Below are 22,716 nucleotides of genomic sequence, written 5' to 3'. Positions count from 1 at the left end.
CTTGACCCTCTATCTTCAAATGGAAGTCCTTGGGTTTATAAACTAAGTTACCGGATTCTTCCTTAGGAACCTCGGGGTCCTCGTCCAGTCCCCCCCTAGTTGGGGTTTGGGTCCGGCTCTCCCTGGATTTGAATAGGGCCCCACCCAAACACTATGGGTTCGTCCTTGTCGAACCTAGAGAACTCAAGAGGAATTTTGGAGTATTTCGCATAACCTGTCAGGAATTTGACAGAAAAGTTGATTTTGTTGACTTTTTTTATTGTTTTTTAATGCCATAAAAGCAAATCCGCCCCTCCCAACCCTAATTTGACCTCTTAAAACACTAAAAAGGTAAAACCCACTTCATTTTTGCACAACAGAATGGAAAACATAACTTCTTTGCTCCATTGTTGAGCTTTGTTTTTTGTTTGCCATTGCTCAAGGAGAGTTGAAGATTGTTTGTTGCTTGTTCCTAGCTAGTTCTTGTGCTACTCCTATGCCATTGCAAAAGTAGATTCGTTCTTGAAGACATTGAAGAGGAAGATTTCAACATAAGAGGTGGGTTTTTGCTGTTCTTTGTTTTTTTCTTCATTTGCATTTTTTTCACAAATTGAAATGAACTCTCTAGTTTTGTTTTATTTTTTCATTTTGGCTTGTAGAATGGCATGCATTTCTAGTGCTGGGAATTAACCCTGTTTTAAAACCCTTTGGAAATAAGTGCAAATGGTAGAACAACTTCCAAGTGGAGGAGGTTATCTTTGGATTTGTTCTCATTGCAAAGAACCATATAAGAGCTCATACAATCGACTGAAAGCACATTTGTTCTTTATCCCTCAAATGGTTAAATTTTGTGCAGGAAAGCCAAAAGGTAAAGGGCTTCTTGCAAAGGCATAAGTATTTGGCATATATAGAAGAGCAAAGAAAAGCAGGAGAAGCAATTGGGAAAGAATCTTCTCATCCTTTGGTAAAGAATAAGAGTAAGAAAGGATCGATGGCCTCTCCATCACATCTCAATCTTGACCATACAGAGGACCATCTATTCTTGTCTATACCTCAAGATCAACCTATTCCACCACATAAGAGAGCAAAGCATCCATTGGAAACATCATTTCACAATGAGGGTAGACAGATTGCCGAGCAAGACATAGCTAGATTGGCATTTAATGTTGTTTGCTCACCTTATTGGCAAAAAATGGTGAGATCAATTAATGAGGCTCCAAAGGGATTCAAGGACCCAGGTTATGAGAAGGTGCATACTTCCTTATTGGAGAAAGAGGTGAAACATGTAGAGGATTCCTTGAAGCCTATCAAGGATTCAAAGATTGAAACAAGGGTGTCCATCGTATCTGATGGATGGAAAGATGCAAGAAATCGCCCATTGATCAACGTTGTTGCAATGTCCCCTAAAGGGGCAATGTTTTTGGGAGCAATGGATTGTGAAGAGCAAGTAAAGGATGGTCCATTCATTGCTAATATTCTTTTCCAAACCATTGAGGAAGTTGGCCCTCCAAATGTTGTTCAAGTGGCAACAAACAATGCCAAAAACTATAGGTCAGATGGGTTATTGGTTGAGGAGCGGTGTGAACACATTTTTTGGATGCCTCGTTCAGTCCACTCACTCAACCTAATGCTGCAAAAAATTGGCAACAAAGTTGATTGGATCGAATAAGTGTATGTTGAGGGTAAGGAGATCCAAATGTTTATCACTAACCACCATATGTCGCAAGGCATATTTAGACAATTCTTGAGATTGGAGTTATTGAAGGTAAGTTAATTTAATAATTTTAAATTTAATTAAATAATAGAAATGTTTAGTTAACTTTCTAAATTGTGAAGAGATGAAACAAAATGACCACTCCATTGCATCTCCTTGCCTTTGCATTGAGTCTGAATTATTATAGTCAGGATGTCCTTACTGTGAGTGAAACAAGAGTTGCCCCATATAGAGATCTCAAAGTTGCTCAAGGGTACAAGGCAGCCATACGTAGACTCTTTCCCCAAGACCTGCGACCCAAGGTGAGGGTTGAATTCATGATTTTTCAAGCACAAATGATTGTGATCTTGAAGCTCTTTGGGACAAGAATAAGGTTCTTGCTCATAGTTGGTGGTACTTCCATGGATAAGCATACCAACACCTACAACCTCTTGCCATCAAAGTTTTATCACAAGTAAGTTCTTAGTTATTAAAACAAAATCTTCTATCTTGCTTATATTTTAAATTTAAATTTTATTTATAACTCTTAACTCTCTAATTTCAAAATCTTGATAGGTTGCTAGTTCATCTTCATCCAAGTGGAATTGGAGCACATACTCCTCCATCCACTCAATAAAGCACAATAGACTACACTCCAAAAAGGCGGAGGACTTGGTCTTTGTACATTCAAACTTGCCGCTCATCACACACAAAGAAAATACCTACAAAGAAGGGGAGACAAAGCAATGGGATATTGATCTAGAGCATGCCGAGTTGGATGATTCAATTGCCCACCTTGCTGCACTTGGAGATGATGATGACCATGAACTCCTAGTGATCATGACAATGACTATGCTAGTACCGCTGCTAGTGCTAATGCCAGTTCCAGTCCCAGTGGCACTGTTTGTGGTTCTTCTAATTTACCACAGCATATGGAGGATGATGAAGATATTTTTGATGACCCATATGATATTTGATCAATGATCACTGATTGTTGTAGTTTGACATGATTATTTTTTAACCAAAACATTAATATGGTGGTGTATTTACTATTTTGATATGTTATTTGAACTAAGACTTTAATATATGATGGTGTATTTTGCTATATTATTTGACTATTAGCATAGTGGAGTATTTTGAACTTAACTACTATTGCATATATGTATATATTTTTATTTTTATAAGTTTCTGTGCTAACAAACCCAAAACCCTCAAAAAAAATTTGGCCGAACCTGTGAACCCGAACCCGAGCCCAAACCGGGACCAGCAACTTAGCTTACAAATAGTGGAAGGTAAAGGAGAGGAAGCTAGGACCAGCAATACCACTGCAAGAAAGTGAAAAGGTGCACAAATTGAATTATCTTCTAAACAAGGACACGCAAAAGAAGGCAACAATGAAGGGAATGAGAAAGCCGAGACCATAGAAATAACTACAACTTCTATTACCAAACCTAGAGAACCTACTTCTGTCACCACACCTGAAGAACCTACTTTTATTACCACACTGATATAAATATCCAAAGAGGCCTGAGATGATATCGACCAGTGGTTGAGCTTAATGGGGGTTCCCATTGATCTCACAGAGTATCCTTCATTGAATTCCTACGCATGAAACAAAGCAACAATTAAAACAAAATATATAGTCACTCCCTAGTCTTCAGCTAGAAGGAAGTCATCAACAATTGCATGATGACAATGTATCGTCTAGGCACGCATTGCCACATAGCCCAACACAAAGTGAGGAAGAAGAAATTTCCATTCAATTCTCTAAGAATAATCCTCATGATCTATTATGTAACATTCAGTATATATTTAGTATCTGGAACCAAAGGCGCACAATATGTGTGAGGTAGCAGATATTGCTTAGAAGTTAAACAACCGTCATTCTCCATTGGTCTTATAGGAAGCTAGGTGCATTCAATCATTTGTGGAAGGAGATTGCCAAAATGAGTTCATCCAAATCTACATTTCTCGTGGGTGGCCTACTACTAAACTATCAAAGATGAAACACAAATGGATTTTAGTGCAAGTTTCAAGTTTCAACATCCTTTGGAAGATCAAATGGAAAAGTTTGAGAAGCTCTATACTCCATCAAATATCAATTCCAACACCGCTACCTCATTTTGCAGACAGGGATGATGTTTAGGTAAATTATTGAATGAATTAATGAAATGATCGAAAGATCATTTAAAGAATTACAAAATGATGTTTCTATTATGAAACAATCGTAAACGAAAGAAAATTAGAAACTACCTAATATGTACATTAAGTTGCATAATGACCATTAATAATAAATAATCAAGATACTATTCTAATACCCTCCCTTAATGGTCAATCTATCAACTACACCAAGTTGCCCCCTAAATTTTACAAACTTGTCCGGGCTCAGAGACTTGGTGAGGATATCCACTATTTGATCTGTCGTCGGAATATACAGTAACTAAACTGATCCGTCTTCAACCAATTTCCAAATGAAGTGACAATGAAGTTCAACATGCTTGGTTCTCTCATGGAAGACCTGATTCTTGGCCAGTTTGAGCACCCCTTGATTGTCACAGAAAAGGGGAGTGGGATCTGTTTGAGACATTTGCATGTTTGAAAGCATCCTCTGAAGCCAAACTACCTCACAAGCTGCCTTAACTGTTCCTCAATACTCTACTTCTGTCGAGGAAAGAGCCACTTCTTGTTGCTTCTTGCTAGTCCATGTGATTGCACCAGACCCCAAATTGAATACATACCCAGATGTTGTTTTTTGTCATCAACAAGACCTGCCCAATCTCAATCTGTATAACCAATGAGTCTAGAATCGTGACTTTTGTTGTACAAAAGACCAAAATCAAAAGTGCCCTTCACATAACGCAACACATGCTTCACTGCTACCAAATGATCAACCTTGGGAGCTGTCATGAAGTGTGAAATGTAGTTCATTGCAAAATTGGGATCGGGCCTAGTAGTAATAAGGTAGATGAGACTGTCCATTAGTTGCCTAAATGCTAATTCATCCACCACAGGTGAATCTGATTTGGTTGTCAGCTTCAACCCTTTCTCCATAGGTGTGGATGTAAGTTTGCAGTCTTGCATCCAAAACTTGTTCAACAAACTACGAGCATACTTAGACTGAGATATGAAGATACTACCTTCAATCTGCCAAACTTCAACACCTAAGCAATAGTGCAAAAGTCCCAAGTCTGTCATGTCAAAGGACTGGCACAAACTCTGTTTGCTCTGATCGATCAAAAGTGTCGAACTACCAATGATAATGAGGTCATCAACATAGGCAACAAGAATAAGAATATCATCACTAGTGTTTTTGACATACAAATTAGAATCAAATGGACTCCTCTGAAAGCCATCATCTGTGAGGTACTTGTCAATTTTGATGTACCAAGCCCAAGAAGCTTGTTTCAAGCCATAGAGTGCTTTCACCAATCTACACACTTGATGTTCTTTTCCAGCAACCTTAAACCTTGGAGGCTGCGTCATGTAGACCTCTTCCTGCAACTCGCCATTGAGGAATGTACTCTTAACATCCATTTGATGGACTTTCCAACCAAACTGAGCTGCTAAGGCAAGGACAAGCCGAATGGTACTCATCTTGGCCGTACGAGCAAAAGTCTCCTCATAGTCAATGCCTTCCTTCTGTGAAGACCCCCAAGCAACAAAACAAGCTTTGTACTTGTCAAGGGTTTCGTTAACTTTGTACTTAACTTTATACACCCATTTGCAGCTAATGGGTTTCTTCCCTGGTGGAAGATCAGAAAGGACCCAAGAGTTATTCTTCAACAGACTCTAGTGTTCAGCTTCCATAGCCTTTTCCCACTCAGGAATTCCTTTAGCCTCAGAATATGTTTGAGGCTCAAAAATACTATGAATGTTGGCCATGAGAGCAAAGTCGATTGTATTTTGCTGCTTGTTCTTATTTCTAGAAGATCTACCCTCAATGAGCTCATCAGAACGAATATCAATGATGGTCTTAGCCCACCATTTACGTCAGAAAGTAGAAGAGCCAACATCAGATGTGGGAGGAATGACTGGAATTGGAGCTAGAACAGATGGAAGATTAGCATCATCCAAACGAAATTCAAGTAGGGAATCATCAAATTCAAATTTTGCATCATCCCTCCCATCAAGTAAACCAAATGGAAGACGGACACCCAAATCAGTAGCCTTCAAAGGTTGATCCTCAAAATTATGCTCAGAGGAGGATAGCTAAAAAGGTCCTCGTTCTTCATCAAAGACAACTCACGACTGAAGATGAGACAATCTGTGTCTACATCAATCAACCAGAAGCCTTGTGGTTGTCATTGTACCTTATGAACATAAGTTTTTGACTCTTGGAATCCAACTTGAAGCACTTGGCATCTAGAATCCAAACATACACTAAAGACCCAAAGACTTTCAGATGACTGATCTTGGGTTTGCAACCAGTCCAGGCTTCCTCAGAAGTCTTCCCCTTAACAGCCTATGTGGGAGATCGATTAAGGAGATAGACTACAACGTATACTGCTTCTGCCCAAAATTTCTTAGGAACACCCCTGTGTTCCAACATTGACCTAGCCATTTCAGTGATAGTGTGATTGTGACATTCTACAACACCGTTCTGCTGAGGAGTGTAAGGTGTGGTTAACTGGCATTTGATGTCGTGTGTATCACAGAAGTTAGAGAAAGCGGAAGAACAAAACTCCCCCCCCCCCGGAATTATCTAACCTAAGAGTGACTATGGGACAACCTAACTCTTTTTCTACTAAGGCCTTAAACTTCTGAAATACAGTAAACACATCTGATTTCTGTCTAAGAAAATACACCCACATTTTACAATTGAAATCATAAAAAAAAGCAAGAAATACCTAGAACCAGTAACAAGAGGCGTATTCATTGGACCACATACATCAACATGAACCAACTGCAACACCTTTGAGGCTTGCCATGAGTCACCATCTTTGAATGGTGTCCTGTGTTGCTTCCTAGCCTGACAAGCTCCACAAACTCGATGATTTTGAGTCTGAATCTCAAGTAAGCCAAGAACTAGATCCTCCCGAACAAGCTGAGCAAGATAATGAAAGTTCAGGTGGTCATACCACTAATGCCAAAGACTGCTAATAGAAGATGATTTAGTTGCGAAGGAATGCTCAAAAGAATCACCCATATCTACAAGTCTGTATAGACCATGATCCTCGATGCCAACAGCCACAGTAGTACGAGTGGCACAATCAACAATTGAACACGTGTAAACTGAATATCACGTCAAGTTGAGGAGAGTGCCCCATAATCTAGCTCACTGAGAGAAGGTTTAGTTCATTGCCAGGAACATAGTATACATTGAGGAATATGAGATTCCTCCCACCAGACTGTATCTGGACGTTGTCCTTGCCAACAACAGTATACTCTTCTCCTCCAAAAATGACTGAATCAGTGAAAGGTGAGAAGTCTATGAACCAATCAGTGAGGTGAGAAGTCAAGAGGCACCAGAGTTTATGTACCAAGCAAAAGATTTCACATAATCCGTAGGACGCTTCACCATGAAAGCATAGAATGTAGATTCTTTCTGCTCTGAGTGCTCTGCAACATTGGCCTTAGGTTGAGACCCTCCCTGCTTTCGCTGTTCAGAAGCTATCCAATTCCGACGGTCCTTTATCAAGTGTCCAAATTTGTGGCAGTAGTTACACTGAACTTTCTTCTTCTTCAAGCTATCCTGAGATTGAGTGGGGCCTTTCTACTGAAATGACTATGATTTGCCTTTATCCTTGTGAAGGGATTTCACTGCGAAGGCTTGTTCTGAGGAGGACAAAGTGGCACTGCTACCAAACTGTTATTTCCAACGGTCCTCCTACAGAAGTTTGGTGCACAAGTTTGGAAATTTTAAGTCAACATCCGTAGAAGTAATGTTGAGGCGTTTCTATGAAGTGCTCATAGGATTTAGGTAGACTCTTTAGAGTTATAACTACCATATCCTCTTCCTCCATTTTCTTATCAATTGCTTCCAGTTGATCCCAAATGTCCTTAATATTTGTCAGATGTTACTGTAAGGACATACACTCATCCATCATGATAGAACATAGTTGGTTTTTCAAGAAGAACGCTCATCTCTTATCTGATGTCTCATGGATATCCTTCAAAATAGTCCAGATCTCTGCAATTGTCTTGTCGGGTGGCACTTGTGGCAACTGATCATCAATAACGAAAAGTTTGATAAGCATGACCATTTCTCGGTTACACTCGTCAAACTTATCCTGATCTTGTCCAATTGTGGTAGGACGAGTTTCCATACCCAAAACGAGGGTATCAAGGTAGCGATATTCAAAGATGGTCATCATTCGGTGCTTCCATGTGTTATAATTTTTGTTGTTGAATCGCTAATTGCCTTCCAAAATTATGTTGATCAAAGATGCTATTGTGCATGCTTTTCAAGGCACAGAAAACAAGAATTTCTAAAAAGGCAAAAATATTGATTATGGAACCCGAGGTACGGATCCCAATGCATAAACTAAGGCATATTCAGGTACAAACTTCGAGAAGTATGAAGTACATATGGCACAAATCACGAGGTAAAATTTTCAATAGACCCAAAAATTTTGACTGACCCATAAATCTTCGTAAAAAACCCACAGAATTAGCAAGTTAAAAATAATTCCGACAAAAAAACAGAGGACTTTCAGCAAAACCCTAGCCGACAGAACTCTAGGTCGTCGAAAATAACAAACGCCCAGTAAATTTCAAAACCTGCAAAGGAAAATTTCCAGGTTGAAGGCACAAAGAGAGGACATAGATAGGTCATGAAAAAAAAGATTCGTCGAAAACGCAAAATTACGTCACAAATTTTTTTGGAAAACAATGCTATAAACCAGACTCAACAGCTCTAGAAAAATACGGATCGCAGAGTTTTGAGATCGCAAATCGCGAAAAATTGCGAATAGAACAAATGCGACGTAGAAGACACCAGATGCAACACAAGAAATCGCGTCGAATTGCAACACACCAAATTCAAAAAAAAAAATGTCGAGCAGAACACAAAGAAAAGCGAATGAGAAAAATAGGTGCCGACAATGGAAAAGAAAATCGCGATTTAGAAAAAAAGCAGCCTCTGTTAAAAAAAGACCAGAAAGGAATCGCACGGGCTGATTCAAAAACCCTCGAAATTAAACGAACTGAAGTCAGAAAAGAAAAAAAAAGACCAAAAAATTCAACTCACTAAAAAAATTTTCCAAAATTTCTTATAAAACTTTTGAAATTTTTTTGACAAAGTTTTGTGTTTTGGCTCTAATACCTTGTTTTGGTAAATTACTGATTGAATTAATGAAATGATCAAAAGATCATTTAAAGAATTACAAAACGATGTTTCTATTATGAAACAATCATAAATTGAAGAAAATTAGAAACTACCTAATATGTACATTAAGTTACATAATTGACCATCAGTAATAAATAATCAAGATATTATTCTAATAGATGAAAGCCCAACGTACAATTGGCATTGAAATTAATAATAAATAATTAAGATTTTAAAACAATTAAGGGAGGACTTAGAAGGTCAGAGGCTTAGATTTCAAGCCTAGTTAGCTCAACAAGCTCAATTGATCGAATTGGAACAACGTAAGTGTGCTGAGAAAGATAAGGAGATATCTAAACACCAAATAGCTAATGAAAAGGCCAAGAACCAATTCATGGAGGCCATGCAGGTGGTCAAAATATCAGGAGAATGAGAACTTTTGGCTACACATCATGTAAAATAGCAAACAATCTATAAATTACGAGCAGCTATATCCAAGAATTTGAGTCCTTTAGTGTCTACACTACCTCCAAGTACATCTCTTAACTCCACCCCTCAGTGATGACTGTTTATTCAATTTTTTGTTATTTGGAAGACAACTTTTCCTTTGGGGGGCAGGTTTAATGTAAATTGCATAAAATACATATTAAGTTATAAATTGCATATCAATAATGCCGTGCTTTAGTTACTCAGCAGGTATGGTTATGCCTCATCGGCTGATTGAATTTGTTTTGGTAATTGCCAATGTTCGGAATTCCCTGACAACCATCAGCACGTTTATATAGTTCTTTGTAGTCAAGAAAAGGGATTGTGTGTTAGGAATAGAATTACTCCCTTTATCCAATTTTGCGTAAGAGCGTTGAATGTATAAAAAAGCAACTGTTATATCATATGAACACTCTTGAATTACTTTTTCTATTCTTGGATGAATCATTTATGTTTAAGAACTCAATTTACAATGATTTAAATACTTGTGTACTCATATAGCAAGTAAACAGATACTGAATGTGTAAGAACCTACCAAGGGTTCTCAACTCAGACAATAGAGGTTTAGTTGAACCTGTTGCATTTTATGTTTTGTATTTTGCAGTTTCTAACAACAAGGCTAGTTTTGAACAAATAGTATGCGAAAAGCAACATTGGAAAAAACTGGAAATTAATTGAACTTCGTAGAATTAGGATTATCAAACCCTTATTACATCCAATTTGCATAAACACCTTCAATAAAGAAATCAGACAAGACCAAGAAGATTTATTGTCAAATACCTCAAATTTATGAAACCCCTTATTTGTCCTTGCTGCCGTACAGCAGTAAATAAATGACACTTGCTGCCGTACAGCAGTAAATAAATGACAGCAGAATTATTTAATAGTCCAAACTACCCGGAATGGTGAGTTTAGCATTTCAAACTGCAGCTACCAGCTAGGCGTCCCCTTTAGGATTTATTTCAGAATTTATGGAATCCTCCCTCAACAATATCGAACCCTTTCTAGGAAGAAAGGTACGGCAGATCTAGAGGCCATGCATGCACCAAAAGCCCAGCTGTAAACACACTCTTTTCTGCCTCTGCTCTGACTCTGTGGCTACAGTAAATCATTTGCATAAAATGAATGAAACCTTGTCTAATCCGCCCAATCTTGGTTTCTGGATGAAACCAACTGAAAGAAAAATCAACTGATATTTCACAGCCTCTAATGCTGTTGCACAGAAATCCACCGTTTCCCTGTACCAATACTCTCAGATCATCTGCAGGAAGAAACCCCTGCTGAAACCCTCAATCCAAAGTCTCCTCAGAGCAAACTCAATATCAAATCTTCACATAATGAAAAGAAGACCTAAAAACTTCTTTTATCTCTTCCCTTTAGGGTGTGGCACTATTCCCAAGAAAAGTACGATTTGGCATTAAATGATGTTTTAACTTTTAATATTTATTTTTGACTAGTGAAGCTTCAAAAATAAATCTCTTTTCAATTTAATATAAAAGTGGCCCCATCCGATGAGAAATAGACCCTCGCTTAAGTTATAACTTAAAGTGACTTTAAAATATTAAAACATTAAAGTTTGCCATTTAATATTTAATTAAAGTAATTAATTATTAATATCTCTCTAAGTATCCATCAGAATTGCCTGTCGTCAGAACTGGAGACTGCCAAGCCATACTCTGCCACTGCCCAACCCACTGGCTAAAAATAGGACTCTTAAAAATAGAAAGTGTCTCAAACGGAGTCTTGGAGACCTCAAATGAAAGCCAGTCCTGTAATGCTCACTCTAAAGATGAAGAATCAATCTCCGAAAGACCCTCTAACCAACCTCATCAGCGTACGAGGGTCAATGATAGGCTAATCTACTTAGCTGACAGATGTCAACTAGAAGGGGACATCACAGCATGCTGGTTAAAACTATCCATACTATCTGAAGAACTAGAAAAGAATGGGTCAAAATCCTTTATTTGCACACCCTTACTAATCATGACTTTGTTAGTAGTAGTGTCGATAAACCTATGAGCTTTTGATTGCTCGCCATAAGCAACAATCAATTATTCCCTACTCTTAGCATCCAGCTTGCTTCTTTTATTATCCACAACCACAGCATACGTCATGGAACTAAAGATGTGGAGATGTTTTACCTTTGGCTTTTGTCTCAAGAATTATTTGTTGTGAGACTTCGCACAGACTTCTACTCAAAAGATTTATCATATGAATTGCCTCACCCCAATGTCTAATGACTTGCCCATGTTATGCATGCAGTGAGCCATTTTCATTATTCCTCAATTCCTCCTTTCCACAGCCTGAATTTGCTGCAGAGAGTATGGAGCCAGGAATTGCATCTATCACTTGCTTGTCACACTATAATTTGAACTGTTTGAAAGCAAAACCTCCTCATTATCAAACCTGCAAGTTTTAATGTGCCTACCAGCCCAATTTGATTTGTTTTCCACAGTGAGGAAAGAAAATGTACACTTGCATAAAAAAAAATCCAACTTAAAATGACCCTTTACAGTAGCGCAAGCCTCTGAGTTTATTTAATATAGGGAAGCGGCAACATAATTACTGAAAAAAGTGATCAAAACTAAACATATAGATGGACTGGTGAAGATCACTTAACTCCAGAACACCTAGCACAATCAACATCCGAATGCAAGATTGTAGCAATGCACAAACAAATGAAAGTTGAAAGTAAAGATTAACACAGGTTAGAAATTAAAATGTTGATGTGACACAAACTAATGCCACATGTAGAAGAACAAAAAATGTATAGAAGAACAAAAAATGTATAGAGTGCATAGAACTATCCTACAACCACTATTAGGACTAAAATTAACAGAATTTCATTAATATTAATAACCAACTGTCAACACCATAATGAAATTAAGTAAAACCTTTGATAACATAACAATCCATGTAAAGGTCTAAGATTGAAAGATCACCTGAATGCAAAACAGATGAGTAATCCAGGTAAAACAATGTCTCCAAAACCAATCATATTATCACCTCCCCACGGATCAAAAAACCGAGGGATCCTAAGAAGCATGGGAATATTTTCACCACCAGATTTATCACCACGTGCAACCTGAAAGACCAAAACCATCTTAGAGAACCTTGTATATGAATCTAATCTCAAACATCAGTACACGTCACTTATGTGTCTCCCTCTATTCCACTTCCCCATTCATTCGCATAAAGCCATAAACAAAGATACCTTTAAAATAGTTAGCAAAACATGGTAATATTTTTAAAAGGCTTTGCCTTTAAAATAGTTAGTAAAACATGGTAATATTTTTAAAAGGCTTTGGTTTCCTCATTCTTGATCCAAGTTCTATTGAATTTTGGCAGTTCTGAAGAAGTGTGTGCTGCCAATCTTTAATTATGACCTCTTTACAGAGAATTTAGGTTCATATTTATGTCAGAGAAATTCATCAATATCTCCTTTCTTTTCTTCCTTTGATTAACATCAACAAAAAATGCCATTCACAAACTCTGAAATCTTTAATGAATACCTAATCAACCTAACATTCGTAATTCTAGAACTTTTCAAATCCAAGAATAAATATTTATCTCAATATTTGTTTTGCTAGAATGTTTCATTGCAGCACTTTGTCTGCAACTCATATGCAGCTACATGTATGTCTTCAATTTCGCTCTAGCAGATAACAACTTTAATTTTTTACATTGTTCCCCTGATATAGCTTTGACTGTATAAGAATCAAATTTTTAGACATATCCATGAGAGCTCAAAAACTGATACCCTTATCAAAAATTAATGCCCTAAAGTCTATACAACGATATTTGAATGGATATAGGAAATTGATGGCTGAAAGATCTTATTGCTTGCTAATGAGGTGCTTAATACAATGCTATGTTCCTGGTGGTCCGATTGGCATGTTCCTGAGTGAACGGCAAAAAGTATTCCTTCCAGTTCTAGTTGATCTCATCTGAGACACCAATCCAAAGTTGGAGTTAGGTGAGGGAGGATGTGGGCTCAATGAGAAGACCATGGGGCTCAGATCCCTACCAGAGCAGGTAGAACATGCAAGGGCAGGTGGGAGAGACAGGTACATGGGTGAGGATGTAGGCTCAATAAGGAAAACACGGGGCTCTAAGATCCCTACAAAGCAGATAGAACTTGCAAGGGCAAGTGGAAGAGGTGGATCAATGGAGTTGAGAAACTGAGAGAAATGTTTGAGAAGAGTAGACAGCATGGAGTAAATTTCTGCTCTAGCTTCCAATCTAATGCATATCATCCTGCCAGATATCCAATAGTCTATTAATTATCTCTTCAACACCATCAAGCAAATGGTTAATGAAGTAATCAACCATGTCAACAAAGAGGATAAGTGACTGAAGATAGCCAGTTGCAGGGCAGCCCAGACAATGTGGGGGATTTTAACATATTTCAGAGAGCCTTCGCAGTGCCTGCTCCAGTACCAAACTTCAGTTTGGTGTTGGTATCTGCTGAATTTGGCAGAATTTTTGGGGGATTGAATCAAGCTAATTCTTCTAATGGTAGTTTTAATAATTTCTGGGCTGGTACTTTTTGTTGCTGACTTTAAATCCACGCGTAGTTTTTTAATAGCTATGCTATTCTCTCTGTCACCTTGATGGAGGATTTAACTGTTCATATGTATTTACGATGTCCAATTCTTGTAACTATTTACACAATTTGGAATCATCAAAATCAAAAACCTATATCAGGTGGATTATGCTTTAATTTTGTTGTTTATTAATATGATATTACCCCATCAAATAAAAGTTTTCACAGTAATGGACTTTCAAATCTAGAGGTTTTTTGGTGTCCACTGCCTCCTGGAATATTGAAGCTTCACATTCATGAATGGGAAAAAGGTAATGTGGGCAAGCAAGTATTGGGAGTATATTCAGGAATTCTGATTGGCATTCTCTTCTGATCACTATAATTGACATTCAAAAGGGTAACTAATAGCCAAGCAGAGGCAATGGCAGAATAGGAAAAGGATTGTAGATTGTGATAATCTGAGGCTGGAAAAACCTCCTAGTAGCAGGCGATTCTAAGATGGTAATCAACGCTACAGATGCAGGAATGATGTGAGAATAATGATAGGAAACAAATATGGAGGAAGCTCAGCGGTTAACAATTAATTTTGACAAATTAAATTTTATTCATTCAAAAAGAGAGAGAAATCACACTGCAAAACTAACTTCAAACAAAGATGTCAGTTTATTGGCATCATCGGGAGCACTGAACACCTTTTGCACTGCTCCTTACCCCATTGAGTTCAAGAACATTCTAACTTTGGATGTATCCTTTATCTCCTCCCTCTCTCCCCACTTCTTTTTTCATGATTTCACAAATCCCACCAAACTGAATCACCTTGAAAATTGGTCTTGTCATGTTGTGATTTTATGATTGCTTCCCTGAGCCCCCTCAATGATGATTGATCACAAGGCGACCCTTTTTTGGCAATAATCTGGATTCTTGGTGCACTTTCTATTTCTGGGTAATAAAAATATAGGGATTTTTTTCTGTCTGGAGCATCTTCAGGTAAGAAATTTCCACCCTCATATTGTAAATTCTGTTTCAATTATAAATCTCTACCCTTGCTCCTCCTCCTTTATGAATCTCTTGCTCTCATTCTTGTTTTGGTGAAATTTGATGGTTGTTTGATCTGCGATTGGTCCCACCTCTCCCCAATTGGATGCATTTGGTTGATATGTGCTTCTGGTTTTTTTGGAAGCCTTTGAATTGATTTCTTTCCTATGATTGGCCTCTCTAGCTAGCTTTTTTTGCTCTTCTCATTTTCCCGCTCTCTTATATTTTTGAGGATGAAAGAGTTTCTCTAAATTGCCTATGTGCATCCTTTAATTTTGATGGAGATTGATGGGAAAATTTCTGAGTTGCCTGTTTGCACCATGTCAACAAGGAGGACCTGTGGATGAAGATAGCCAATTGTATAAAGACTTCTTTCTGTGAAAATTTCGTGAGTGGCATCATCTGATTCCCAATTTCTCTCTACCTGTGGACAATTTGCACTTCTGTCCTAGCAGTCAAGCCGTAACTCCACACTAGTGGGTGACTTCCTCATTGGTCTGATACACTGCCTGCCCACAGCCAACTTGCAATTCTGCCCTAGAAACCAACCTGCAACTCCACACTAACAGCTGGCACTCTAATACGTATTCACGCATATTAAAAAAGACAGGATTTGAACACCTAAGTTCATATCTTTCCATAATATAAAACTGATACATGGAACCAACTCATACATTACATCCTCCATTTTGCTAGATACCTCATAAATCTAGCATTGTTTTATAGTGACTTTCACTCTCGTTGAAGAGGTGAATGTGGGGCTCTTCCAATGTATCAAGAAAATTTTCCCCAAATCATAGGATCAATGAGCAGCCATGGGAAAGTTGCTCACTAGCAGGGAAAGAGATTTTTTGCCATTGTTTGTGTTGTACAAGGTGGGACCATTTTGAAACCAGGTTTTTGGCAATTTGCAATCAACTTTTCCATTTTTACAGAGCATGGTTACAGGGTTTCCTTATATTCGCTTTTCTAACAATGTTTGGTAGGGTTGCATCCTTGGTAAGCATTCCAAACAGAAGTTTGACAAAGGAAGGGCATGGAGAGGTTCACCGATTCCAGAATTAGTTCACAGTGATTTGGCTAGGCAATTTCAACATCCTTTCTTTAGCAAGATCAAATATGTTTCAATACTCATTCATGACTTTTCAAAGTATATATGAGTGTACATTCTCCGACAAAAGTCCAAGTTGTTTCAGAACCTTGGAGGCTTCAAATCTTTTGTAGAAAAACAATCAACGCAAGCCATCAAAGTTTTGCATACAAACAATGGTGGTAAGTATGTCAACCATCATTTTGAACAATTTTGTACAACAAATGGGACTCATTTATAGTGCATTGTTCCTCATAGCCCTTAGCAATATAGTGTGGCAGAAGCCAAAAACAAGTCTTTGAAGGAAATGGCCAACTACATGATACATTCCATATCTCTTGCACCTCAATAATAGGCAACGGCCATCAATTGTGCTCGTTACATCTATAATTGTGTTTCTCATCAAACGTTGAAAGGAGTCGCTCCTTTTGAAGCCTCGAGCACTTCAAATTTTTTATTTCTCCTACATGGGCCCACATTCTTGTAGAAAAATGTAACCCTATAGATCTTCAAAGGAGGTCTTGCATAATTGTGCGTTATCCAATCGTGTTAATGATTATTGACTACTCTATCCTACAACACATGAGCCATTCACTAAGACGAGTGTTCACTTTGAGGAGACCTCTTCAAGTTCCACTCTTTACACTTCTCCTACAATCACATTGAAGTCACTTGGGCTAGATGAGAGTTTTTCTAAGGATGTGAATCCACCTAGCTAGATTCCTAATGATGAAAGACTCTTCTTCATCCCTTTTAGATGCCAAGATTAATTCATTCAAAGGTTGATGATTCTCTTCCTAATTATCTGACTTAAATTCTACTTTGGGAATAACAAACATAGCAAGCTACAAGCGATTGGGTCAAGGATCCATCAAACACTAGGTGAAGACATACACAATTTCAAGGACTACCATATGTTTACATAGCTTCTTCCTCTGATCCAAAGTATTTTCAAGAGGCACTTGGAATTCCTAAATGGGATGCCACCATGCAAGAGGAATATGGTTTTTTGGTACCATCTTTGGATCTCATTCCCCTTCTTAAGTGTAGGAATTTGTTCGATGCAAATGGATCTATTGGACAAAATTTGCAACAGATTACTTAGTGAATAAGTACAAAGCATAATTGGTTGCAAAGGGTGTTTCTCAATTTCCTAGTGTTGATTATGCTATGATCTTCACACAAATTGCAAAGATGGTTTCAATTGATTCACACTTGCTATCAATGCAACACATTGCTAGGAGGTCCCTAGATGGATGTGAAGAGTACATTTCTTCACGAAGACCTGAAGGAAATATAAATGGAGGAGCCACAAGGTTTTCTATGAGACTCTTCCTCAGTTTGCAAGCTTAGGGAATCTATTTGTGGCATGAAGGAGGCCCATCAGGCTTAACATGCCAAGATATTACAATTGGGTGTTCTCGTTGCCATTCAGATTCTAACATTTACATTTTGCAATAGGATGATTCTATCCTATCTTTGGTTCTTTGTATTGATGACTTATTGATGACAAGGACTTCTTCATCCATTGCAGTAACAAAAATTGCCCTTCTTGATAGGCTTTTTATGACTAGATTGGACTTGTTGCATTATTTTCTTGAGATTGAGATCTCTTGATCTACTTTTGGGATCAATATGGGACAATCCAAGTATTCTCTAGATTTTCTCCTATGATATCAAATGGCTGACTACAAGCCTACTCTAACTTCTTTTTCTAAGTCAAACATGAAGCTCAATTCTCTTCAACTTTACTTAATAGTACCTAGTATTGACAACTTGCTCGCAACCTCATTTATTTGACTCATACAAGGCCTGATATTTTATTTGTTGTGGGCATGGTCTCTTGGTTTATGCAAGAACCCCAAGGGCTGCATTGAAAGGCAGCCAAGCACATTCTCCGTTACATTTAAGGTACTAACAATTTTGAGATTCACTATATTACAAGCATTGGCATTGACTTGGTGGGCATACAAATTCAAATTAAGCAAGCAATTCTCAAGATCATCAATCCAATTCAAGTTACAGCTTCTCAGTTGCTTCAAGTCATATTTGTTGATCAAGCAAGAAGCTATCTACTATTGCTTTGTCTTCCATTGAGGTAAAGTATTAAGGGTTATTAATGCTCCACTAAGATCATTTGGATATAGCATGTTCTCACTTAAGTTTGGTATCCATTTCAAACAGCCATCAATCATATTTTGTCACAACTAAAGTGTCGTACATATTTCACAAAGCCCAACCCATCATTAGCGGACAAAGTGCATAGAGGTTCACATGCACTCCATGGAAGCTTATCCGTGGATAGGTCAGATACTTCCGAAAGTCTAAGTAGATTGTTGACATTTCCACCATAAAATCCACAAAAAGCAAATTTCTTCATTTATGAGCTTTGTTGGTAGTGTAGAAGGTTACTTCACGGGGAGCTTCTTATTAGTCCTAGTCCTTTCTCTCTCTCTCTACTTTGTGAAGTCTTCTCTCTCTTCTTTGGGGTTGTGGGGTGTAGTGGGAGGGCTTCTTCTCTTTGGGGGGATTTATTTGTGCATGGATACCTCATCAGGCTTCATTTGTCGAGCCATCTTTTCACCCATCTATGTTTCACTAAGGGGGGATGTTAGTGTAGGTTTAATATTTTCTTACTTGGATATTATTTATTTTACTACATAATTTTGGCTTGTTTAGTTGCAATGACTGAGTCAAATGTGGATAGATGGCATCTTTTGAAGAATGTAACACTTGCCTATTTTTGGGTAGTGTTACCTTTCTCATTGGTTGATCTTGCCTCCTCTCGTTCCTAAATATGTATCCACTTCTCCAACTTGTTATTCATTAATGCTTTTTGAGCTCTCAAATGTTGTTTTGCTTCTTAAGAATTTGCATTTCTCTCATAGGAAACTAACTCTATTATACTATTTTGATTTCGTAACCATATGTATTTACAATTTCATAGTTTCTATTCCTTGTACTAGATTTTGGGGCAATCTCTATTTTGTAGATTCTAACACAAAAATGTTTGAAGAAACTTTTGAAGCTCTGAGGAGAACTTGGACACTACAAGAAGCAAGCCCTAAGGGGATGTTTGGAATAATCAAGCAGCCCAACTTGGCCAATCGAACACACAGAGAATTTCCAAGCTAGGAGAGAAAAGACATGATATATAAGGGATGAAGCTAGAAGAATTGGTTTTTGATGTTCTTAATTTAAGGTGGCTTATGTATTTAGAGAACTTTTAAATGCAAAACTGCAAGGAAGGAGATTCAAAAGGGGAGGAGTCGAAGTGAGTGTTGAGAAGTTAAAATGGAAAGCATAGACAAGTAAGGACAAATGCAAAGAAGAATTGTTAAAAAGGAGGATGCCTTGGTCTTGTAAGACTGATTTGTTACATTTTGTATGATGTGGGACTCATTGTCCTCAATTGGACGCTTTGTATTGATTTTTTTTAAATGGCATGATGTTTGATGACATTTAAGAGTGATATATGTGAAATGACTAAATGCCCTAAGCACATTGTGGCATGGGAGAATCTATGATTATTCTTTCCTATATTAGGAGCCATGTATGTATGTTTTATTTGGAAATAGGGAAACTCCAAATGTGAAGCCTTGAGTTGTAGTGGCATAGAAGAAGCTATGTTTAAGTTTTTTATGAGTACATGCATCGTATTTTAATAATGAATTTAATCTCTTTATGTGAAATGAGTTCTCAAGCTTAGAATTGTATAAATGATTATCTAAGTTCATGTTCAACGATGTTGGATAGGGAAGCTTAGATTCATTTATATTATTTGTGTGTATGGATGGGTGACATTGGGGTTGGTGTAAGAGACGCTGCAAGGTGCACTATCCTTACATCCCCAAGCAAATAGAAGCTATTCTAATTGGCACAAGGTCTTTTGAAAGTATCCATGTGCAATGAGATTAGCCTAGCATCTAGCACATCATATGTGTGAGGACCTAATTGGCTAGTAGTTATGGCATGGGTTGTGTGTAATGACCCATACTAGGAGGCTGCCAATTTCCCAGTGATCAACACCCATTACTCAATATTTTCATGCCTTAAATTAATTTATCAAACTAGATAACCATATTTATTCATGGTACAATAATACAATTGATAGTGGCTATATTCAAGCCCCAGTTCTTACTTCCTTTCTATTCCTCAACCCTGGATGGGTATTTACTTGTCTAAGGCGTGATGACACCACCTCCATGATTGGGCCCAGATTTCAGGAACATCCATCCGGACCACCCTTGGGGTTCACCTAATTTGGGATGGATTTACTCCACCTCTCCCTAACAACACTAAGCCTCTCCTTATGGGGGCGGTACTTATGATTAAGTAATTGGGCTACAAATATGCTAGTATCTTCTGTAGTATAAATATATGCATATATCGATATCATTGGCATAATATAAACATCAATCATATTGTAATCAATATTCCTAGTGCATGTATATAATTGATTGTATTAAATTTTTGGGAACAATATATATAATTATATAAACAGATTGATGTTATAAGATATTAGCTTCATACCAATCTGCTGTTATAGATATTGATTGCCAGTGATGCAACCCGATCTCCTTCTATGAGCACAGGTTATATATAATAATTGCTGATCCTTCCAATGGTTGCCAGATAGTATATATTCAATTCCCATCCCTTCACTGCTTGGTGGTGTTCTTTTAATACCACCCCTATGCCTTTTCATAAAGGATGTGATTTCATGCAAAGGTGATGTCTCAATGAAGTGGGAAGACTTGTCCCTTGGAGTTGACCTTTGCCTCATGCTTAAATAATTTTGGCAGAAGGGATAATACTCACTGCCTTAACCTTATATAATCGCAGCCTCTACCTTACATTTTCCTGATGGTGGGACCCGCTAGCATAGTATTTATATTTAATTAGTACAAAAGGTATTGGCAAGCGATCCCAGTGATCTATCCTATCAGCCAGCATTGGACAACCTTTGTTGGGTTTACAAGTCAAGTCTTTAATGAATCGAATTGCTGTGCACTTATTTATGGTACAGATTTAGGAGTCATCACTGCCTCTCATTTGTTAACATAATTACTGTTAACAGAAAATCGTGAAGTCTGATGAATAAGACGATTTTCTGAGTAAAAAATATATTTATATATATTCTTGAACTTAATTTATTACTTTATTTATTTCTGATTTCATTGATATGTTAAGGACTATTATTATATATTTTATTTGACTAAATTCATTATGATGGGATCGGGGGCATGACATTGTGTAATCAACCTAAGAAACCCCGGTGTCATTAGGATTAAGACAAGTAACTAATCTCAGATTGAGCATAACTTATATTATGAACTAGTCTTGTTGAAGCCACGTAGTAGCATAAATTATCACTTAGATCCAAGATATGAAAGGAGTCTAGCTCAAGCCCATTTAGTTGTGTGCAAAGGCATTCATACTCTTGTAGATCAAAAAAAGGCCAAAACCCTAAGTGTTGAAAGTATGCAAAAGAGACATGATCTAGTAAAAAAGTCAATTAGTTTGGCTCAATTCAAGTGCACTAGTCAAACTTAAAATAACTTTGGCCTAGTTAAGCACTTTGAATCATGAAGTGTCAAGTGAAGTTTCTCACACTCTTGCATCCCCGTGTATTTCCCTAGCTATGGAAAAAGTCTTAAGCTACAAGAAGTTGCCACATGCAAAATGGTCCTTGCCAAACCATTTCTACCAAAAAAAGATCATCAGCTTACTACTATGATGATCTTTCAATATTCGGTAGCAGTAAATTTGCACAAGTTAGCAAGATCTTGCCAAATGTTAGCAAGACACATTACAAAGTATGGGAAGATCATTAGGTAAGTAAATAAGCTATCCCTCAATATGCCAATATCCATCTAACTCAGGAAGCCAATAGCCGCTTAGATGTTGATAAGAGTTCCATTGACAGATCTAAAGATACTAAAGAATGTTTTCGATATCTCACACAAGAATATTTTCAAGATCTCACGCTAATCGTTGAGGGTGCAAGGAATGTAAATGTTGTCACATGTAAACATGCAAATAACAATGGATTTACATGTGCATTTTGAGACGGATGTGTGATCAATTTACTTGCAAGTATTCTAAGAGTGTGTTTGAACACAAATTTCCAAGAAATGCAACTATTTGGTTCAACAATGGATGAATGATTGCTTTCTGTCCACCATTACCTTCGCCTTACAATTAAAAAGGCTTCAAGGTAAGAAAAAAATGCATTTTATTTGTAAATTTCAATTATTGTCTTCTTGCAATTTGCAATTACGATACTTATTTTGTATAGATAACTAACAAATGCAATTGATTTAATTATATCAATAAGCATTTAGAATGCTCTACTGATTGACCTCAACGAGATTGATCTAGATTCAAAAATGGCTCATAGATGAAGATGAGACACCTTTTGAGGGGAGAGAGTTTGATATCTAGAGGATGACCAAGGTATTTGATGAAGAGCAATTGAATCAAATCAGGAGAGGGCAGAATATTGGAACTTCATCCTCAAGAACTAAACTCCCCTAGTGGATTGTAATTATGGCAACTAGCTGCATTGGCTCCGTCCACTTTGTGTTACTTGGTAGTTTGTATCTTTTGTGTTGCCA

General features: G+C 37.5%; 1 protein-coding gene across 1 annotated transcript in view; it reads right to left on the bottom strand.

Moving 5' to 3' along the window:
- Positions 1–22,716, bottom strand: part of LOC131044701 (signal peptide peptidase-like 2) — an 88,023-nt gene that overhangs the window by 7,173 nt on the left and 58,134 nt on the right. The window contains exon 11 of the mRNA XM_057978080.2: positions 12,368–12,510. Coding sequence (XP_057834063.2) covers positions 12,368–12,510 — 143 coding nt within the window. The remainder of the gene's footprint in view (positions 1–12,367; positions 12,511–22,716) is intronic.

The sequence above is a fragment of the Cryptomeria japonica genome, chromosome 3 (genome assembly GCF_030272615.1).
Source record: "Cryptomeria japonica chromosome 3, Sugi_1.0, whole genome shotgun sequence".
In the NCBI taxonomy this organism is placed as follows: Eukaryota; Viridiplantae; Streptophyta; class Pinopsida; order Cupressales; family Cupressaceae; genus Cryptomeria; species Cryptomeria japonica.
Note: the sequence above shows the minus strand (reverse complement) of the source record. Positions and strands in the feature narration are given on the sequence as shown.